This window comes from Crocuta crocuta, unplaced genomic scaffold, assembly GCF_008692635.1.
Source record: "Crocuta crocuta isolate KB4526 unplaced genomic scaffold, BGI_CrCroc_1.0 scaffold296, whole genome shotgun sequence".
NCBI classification, from domain to species: Eukaryota; Metazoa; Chordata; class Mammalia; order Carnivora; family Hyaenidae; genus Crocuta; species Crocuta crocuta.
The window spans coordinates 244,141-251,031 of NW_027530504.1; the positions used below are offsets into that span (position 1 = coordinate 244,141).

At 64.4% G+C, this 6,891-nt stretch overlaps 1 protein-coding gene and 1 long non-coding RNA gene across 2 annotated transcripts in view; one reads left to right on the forward strand and one right to left on the reverse strand.

Moving 5' to 3' along the window:
* Positions 1 to 6,891, forward strand: part of ACAD9 (acyl-CoA dehydrogenase family member 9) — a 39,393-nt gene that overhangs the window by 29,825 nt on the left and 2,677 nt on the right. The window contains exons 9-13 of the mRNA XM_077766847.1: positions 2,221 to 2,296; positions 3,045 to 3,115; positions 3,357 to 3,476; positions 4,284 to 4,412; positions 6,079 to 6,158. Of these exons, the coding sequence (XP_077622973.1) occupies positions 2,221 to 2,296; positions 3,045 to 3,115; positions 3,357 to 3,476; positions 4,284 to 4,412; positions 6,079 to 6,158 (476 nt within the window). The remainder of the gene's footprint in view (positions 1 to 2,220; positions 2,297 to 3,044; positions 3,116 to 3,356; positions 3,477 to 4,283; positions 4,413 to 6,078; positions 6,159 to 6,891) is intronic.
* LOC144233812 (uncharacterized) lies at positions 617 to 2,288 on the reverse strand. Its single transcript, XR_013335766.1, has 3 exons — positions 1,863 to 2,288; positions 1,573 to 1,717; positions 617 to 789 (listed from the first exon to the last, which is right to left on the reverse strand). It is a non-coding gene; the product is annotated as an uncharacterized LOC144233812 (long non-coding RNA).

Genomic DNA, 6,891 nt, shown 5'->3' on the forward strand with positions numbered 1-6,891 from the left:
CGGGGTTCCTGACTCCGGGGGAGCTGCTCTTCATTGTTCGCAGTTTCAGTGCTTATCTTCCTAGGTCTTTCTAGAGGGCACCGTCCCCTAAATGTTGGTAACACCGCCCGTGCCAAGTGCCGGGGCCCCAGGCCAGTAAACAGGTGTTGCGAACGTTTCATGCTGCAGAATGTCTCTCTGTGTGGCGATGGCCCCTTTGATGTCCCCAGGTCCCTGGGGTCGGGCGTTCAGTACGGTCTTCACGCCTTCCCTGCTCAGACCCGTGTTGTGGGCTGTATGTCCTCGCTTGTATCTGCACGCACTTGTCCACTTCTTTCCTGAGTCTAAACACCCGACAAGAGACTCCCCAGGTCAGAGACCACTGACGACTTTAGTCTGTGGCCCCTGCTGCCCAGCCGTGTGCGGGGAGGTGGGCCGGCGGCGTGTGGGAGCCCCTCGCCTGGTGCTTTCTCGGCCCCCCTGTGGGAGATGAGAAAAGCAGTCGTTTTAACGTACAATAGAAAACAGATTTCCAAAACCTTTCTTTGATATTAGTAGGATTGCTTGCCAGTCAGCCGAAATGCTAAAAAGTGAGGGATTCCAGAGACCACGAAGTGGCCAGAGGCCAGGTGAGACTTGCCTGGCTGGTGTGGGAGGAAAGTACGTGGCGTCCTCTGGAGAGTCTGAGGCTTGTCCACGGTCAGACCTTTGAGGCACAGAGGAGGTGCGCGGTCGGGCAGGGGCTCTGGAAAGCGAGGGGCGTGTCTGGCTTGTAGGCAGGCTGCGGGGCAGGGTGCAGCTGTAGAAATTCTGGAAGGTGAGGCATCGACCTCAGTTAAGCTTCTGACTTCAGCTCAGGTCATGATCTCACGGTTCGTGGGTTCGAGCCCCACGTCGGGCTCTGGTGCTGACAGCTCGGAGCCTGGAGCCTGATCCAGATTCTGTGTCTCCCTCTCTCTCTCTGCCCCTCCCCCACTCGTGCTCTGTCTCTGTCTCAAAAATAAACAAACGTAAAAAAAATTCTGGAAGGAGAGGGCTGCGGTAGGGAAGCTGGCAAAGCATTCTGGGGTGCACGGGCAGGAGTGGGGGGGTCCCAGGCTTGAGTAGGGCTGATACATAAGCTCGGGGGCCCCTCTTGAGAAAGGGGTAAGTCTGTTTAGGTTTTTGATTCTCTGGGCAATGAAACCTAGTCTCAGATCTTTTATTCCTTGCAAAAAAAAAAAATTTTTTAACGAGGGTAAGAATAAACCCTGAAGGGCCCATGAAGTGGATTTCATTCATGGAACCATGAGGCGGCTTCTGCAAGCCCCTGTGGGCAGAGCAGCTGAAGGCGGGAGAAGTCACTTCCTCCTCATAGTCCCAGCGGGTCCCCAGACTCGCCTGAGCCCTGGGGAGTCTGAGGCCAGAGGTGTGGCCCGGGAGGAAGCCGGGCAGGATCTGGGGCTCTGGCACACTGTGCCCGCACGTCACCGCACCCTCCCCTCTACCTGGCACCCAGGGCTGGGCTCCTTCCCGCGTCCCCCAGGGCCCTGGGCCTGAGCGGGTTGGGGCCCGCATGCGCCCCTCCCGGCAGCTGGGGCAGTGGTTGCTCACCTCACGAAGTCTGCTCTGAGATTCTCCTGCTCAGGTCAACGGGTCATCAAAAGTTCAGGTTCAGCTGCATGATCGGTTCATCCAAGTCACATGCAGGCATCCGGTGAAAAGCTGGAATACGCTGGAAGTTGAGCTCTGTAGAGAACTGTGGTGTTCACAGACCCCTTAGCCCTCAGCCCGGCCTGCCGTCGAGGCCTCCCAGTTGGGCCTCACAGGGTTTGGGGGAGGGGGGCACCGCTGTTCCCCAGGAGGCTCGTGCTGGTGGGAAAGGCTGGGTACGTGTGGGGTACCTCGTAGGCTTCGTGTCTGCTCCTCTCTGAGGGCTGAGAACTGTCCTGTTCTGGAATAACGTTCCGTCCTTCGTGGGGGTGGCTCCACGGAGGTTGGCTGGAGCTCCCTTGCAGGAAAGTGCTGGGACCACACGCTCTCCCACCCAGCCGGTGGGGATTGGCGGGGCAGGTAACCTTCCCAGATGCTGGCCCAGAATTCTCCAGACTTGCCCTTTGTGTTCATGAAACCGGGGAAAAACAGACAAGCAGCACCGGGTTCTGTCCCCTGGGGTCCCCCAGGGCCCCCGGGCTTTTCCCCAGGCAGCAGGGTGAGCAGAACACTTGGGTGGTGCCGTCAGTGAGCCCCCCCTCCCTGCAGGTGGCCATGAACATCCTCAACAGCGGCCGGTTCAGCATGGGCAGCGCCGTGGCCGGGATGCTCAAGAAGTTGATCGGTAGGTAAGTCGGGGACAGGAGCCCTTGGTGGCACGGCCGCGCTCCGGGGGCCCCGCTCTGGCCGGAGGCCCTGCTGCGTCCTCACAGTGAGCCGGTGCCGAGCCGGGCCCCTGGACGGACAGCCCGGCCGCGGCTTAAGGTGCCGCTTCACTGTAGGCCCAAAATTGTAGTCCATCTGCACCCAGGTGGCTCCCGCCCCCGTTCCCCGCTGCTCCGTTTTACCTGCTCCTAAAGGATCCGGGGTGGTCGGTCCGAGGGCAGGAGCTACTTAGCAGACGTCCAGAGGTGAGCAGCTCCTCAGTGCGTATTCTCGCAGATCCCGTTTGGCGGGTGACTCAGTGGGTGAGGAGTGGATCTCCCATCGCTGGGCTCTGGTCCAGGTGCCTCCGGGGCCCTGCCTCTTGCCAGGGGTCTGACACCTTCATCTCCGATAACCTTGGCAGCAGGGCCGTGAGGCCGGTAGTGCCGTTCAGGGATACTGGTGGCCTGGCCCGGCATGGCCCCTGGTAAGAAAGAGCGCCGGATTCGGGCCCGACTCTCAGCTCCGTGCTGCGGCCCCGCCCGCTGTGGTGGGCGCTCTGAGCGCGGACAGCCTCTCCGAGCGGACGCGCCGGGAGGGGCAGCGCTGTCTTCCCGGGCGCTCGGCCCCAGCAGCGCCGCCTGCGTGTTGGCAGGGAGCGACAGCCTCAGGGAATCTTCCAGGGGCTGCCAGAGAGTGAGACTTGTAACACTTCCGCTCTTCTCCAGAAATGACTGCTGAGCACGCCTGCACCAGGAAACAGTTCAACAAGAACCTCAGCGAATTTGGATTAATTCAGGTACCGGAGGTCACGAGGGCTGCGCGTGCGGGCTTTGCGTGTGCTTTCGTGGTCTGTGCTGGGGACTCTGCAGGGACTCAGCACGGCGGGAAAGGCTGGCATGGCTCCCTGTTAGGGACGCCAGGGCCTGCTTCTCTGGGGCGTGGAGGCCTTGGCCTTAAGCACCTCCTCTGCCGCCGGCCCCCAGGGGCCCAGCACGTGTGAGCTGTGTGTTGATTGCGTCTTTCCCGGGACCCTCCAGGAGAAGTTTGCCCTGATGGCACAGAAGGCTTACGTCATGGAAAGCATGGCCTACCTCACCGCGGGGATGCTGGACCGGCCGGGCTTCCCCGACTGCTCCATCGAGGCCGCCATGGTGAAGGTAGTGCACACGGCCCGGGGCGCTGGGGTGGCATAGGTCAGCTTATCCTCGATGCTGCGTCCACGGCATCCCCACCCCCCACACCCGTGCTGGGCACTGCCCCGGGCCCCACACGGGAGCCCAGGGTAGCGTGGGAGAGGCCGCCAGGAACAGGGCCCGGCTGCGGCGTTCACAGGTCAGGCCCGTGTCTCCTGTGCACCGTCCATGCCGTCGTCTCCGTCTGTAGCAGACGGAGAAAATCTAGGCCGCGTGCGTCACTTCCTGTCCTTGTGAAACAGCAGTTGAACTTTCTTAGGAAGGACTTTTGTTGTGAATGTTCAGCCTTCCTATTTTGGGGTAAATACTAGAGTTTTCAGTACTTTCAGTTTGTTGGGGTAGAGGGTGAGGAGCAGGGCGTCGGGGGGTAGTGGTTTTTCTAGCTGCAGTATGAAAGAGGCCTCCCTGATTCGGGCCCAGAAATTCTTGTTGACCTGACGACCGGAGTCCGGGAGAAGGTGGGCGGCGGGGGAGGGAACGGTGTCTCCAGGCGCCGGGTCCGAGGCATCTGCACTGGGTGCTTCTCCCCATCCCTCACCAGCCCCCACACGCTGACAGCCCCGGAGGCTAGGCTCCAGCCGAGCAGGACGGTGACTCTGCTTTCCGGACGCTCGTGTGTGGACAGACCTGTCCGCGTGTCACCCACAGCCAGGTGTCCGGCCAGGCAGCTCACGTGCAGAGGAGCGAGCTGTGGGTGGGCGGGCCTCTTGGAGGAGGAGGGCCCTCCTGCCGCCTCCCCGGGAGACCGCTGACGCCCTGGGTCTGCCGCAGGTGTTCAGCTCGGAGGGGGCGTGGCAGTGCGTGAGCGAGGCGCTGCAGATCCTCGGAGGCGCGGGCTACGTGCGGGACTTCCCCTACGAGCGCTTCCTGCGGGACTCCCGCATCCTGCTCATCTTCGAGGTGGGTGCCCGCCCTGCGTGCTCCTCTGGCCCTCCTCGAGGCGCCCTCCCTGGGGCTGAAGGGGGGCCCCCGGGAAGGGCCCCGTCTGCCGGCTCTGTGGGGGGCCTGGTGCCGCCCCCAGGGCTCGCTCGGCGTGTGGGTTTCCTTCTCTGGGCCCCTAGGCGGCTCAGGGTCCTCTCCGCGGGCTTCCCAGCCCCGACGCCTCCCTGCCCCCTTCCACGGGGTCACTTCAGTGCGCGGGGAGACGCTGGGTGGGGTAAGGGAAGGGGGTGGGTGCCAGAGAGGCCTTCAGAGAGCTCGTGGTCTGACCGCACGGCCCGACTGACCAGCGTGGACGGCGCCCGAGAGCAGGCGCCTGGGCCCTCGGGGGCACAGACCGCTTTGGCCTGGCCTGGGGTGGTTTGGACCAAGGACAGGGATGGAGTGTGCTGGGCCCAGAAGGCCCTTACCTGCCGGCACGAGGTGGAATAAGCAGATCTTTGTGGGAGCAGCGGACACCGGGGGGGGGGGGGGAGATGAGAGGCAAGGAGCCAGGCTTGGAGGACCTTGGCCGATAAGCAGGGTCTGGATCTTACTGCGGAGGTGCTGGAAGCCCTCAGTGTTTCTGAGCAGGGACGGACTCGGGTGCGTTCCCGCTCTGGGAAATTCCCGGGGCTGACATCGGGGCGGGCTGCAGAGGTGAGACCAGAGGCCAGCGCGCACAGCAGAAGGGCGGGTCGGCTCCAGAGGCAGTGGGCACGGATGGGACCTTGGGATGGACAAGGCAGGCCCGCAGGCCAGGCTTGGAGCCTGAGCGACTGGTGTGGTGTCCGCGGGCCACCCCCCTACCCAGGGGACCCCACACCCCAGCTCCTGGCCCAGGGGAAGGCCTCGGGGCCACTCTCGTTCCCAGGTGCTCCCACATCCACGCCCAGGGTCCTCTTTCTTAGAGAGTAGACAGGATGGGACCCGCCTGAAGTCACGAGTCCCAAGGGCAGGGGGACACGTCACTGCCTTGCCCCAGGACAGCTGCTCCCAGGGCCCCTCCCTCAGCCCAGTTGAGCTCGTCCTGTGTGCGTGTGTGGGCCCGAAGCTGCAAGGGGCACGGACCTTGCGGCGGGAAGCAAATGCTCTCGTCTGGAGCCTGCAAGGCTGGGCCTAGCCAGGCCTGAGGTGCTCCAGGCCTTCCTGCCTCACCCGCGGGGGGCGCCCCGTCCACAGCTCAGACGCTGCTCCCTGAGAGAATCCCGGGGCGCAAGCAGTGTGCGTGGGGATAGCAGAGAAGAGGTGGCCCTCATTGACCCCTGGCAGTGGGGCAGGTCGGCGGCTTCCCTGAGGACTCTTGCGCGCTGGGCACCAGCCCCCCCCCCCGGGGAAAGTGGTTTCTCCCATTAAGAGCCCAAGTGGACGCTTGAGAAGGGAAGGCTCCCCGTACAGCTGGTAGGTCCCCAGGGAGGCCATGGCTACTGGTGAGCACCCCCCTCGTCCCCGTGGGGGTGGGAGCCGGCTGCTGCTCTGACCCCAGGTCACAGCCCTGCTCCCTGTGTGAGGCTTCCCCCAACCCCCGCAGCTTCTGCAGCACTGGGTGGGGGGGGACACAGCGGTGTGGCCTCTGCCCCGTCAAGCGCGCGGCACAGCAAGGCCAGCCCAGTGGGGCGGCCCCTGACCTCCGTACTGCTGGCCACAGGGGACCAACGAGATTCTCCGGATGTACATCGCCCTGACCGGCCTACAGCATGCCGGCCGCGTCCTCACCGCAAGGATCAAGTAGGTGCCGGCCCCCCATCCGCTCTTTGTCCGCGGCCCATCCTAGGGCAGACGAGAGGGGCTGCCCCGTCCCCGTGAAGCCATGCCGCGCTCAGCCCAGTCACAGGCTGGCTGGAGGGGGGGAAGGGGACAGGAGGGACAGCTGCCTGGGAGGTCACTATCGTCCACGGCAGCTCCCGTGTCCCACTGCAGGGAGCGGTGTCCTCAGGGCCTAGGGACTCGGGCCCCCAGGTGCTGAGCTCCGAGGGCAGCAGGGGACCACTGTCTTCTCTCCGCCTGAGGCTCCCCTCGACCCCTGTCATGGGCTCGGAGCAATCGGGACTCCCTGCCGGAGGCCAGTACAGCAGCCCAGAGCATCGAGCAGACNAGGGAAGGGGACAGGAGGGACAGCTGCCTGGGAGGTCACTGTCGTCCATGGCAGCTCCCGTGTCCCACTGCAGGGAGCGGTGTCCTCAGGGCCTAGGGACTCAGGGGCCCCCAGGTGCTGAGCTCTGAGGGCAGCAGGGGACCACTGTCTTCTGTCCGCCTGAGGCTCCCCTCGACCCCCGTCATGGGCTCGGAGCAATTGGGACTCCCTGCCGGAGGCCAGTACAGCGGCCCAGAGCATCGAGCAGACTCCCTACCCAGGCCCCCTGGGGGGCCGGCTGGGGCTGCCGCTCGCGGGAGAGCTCACGTGGCCCCACGTCAGGGACCGGCTCTCCGACAGGCAGGCCCAGGCCGGGGCCAGCGGCAG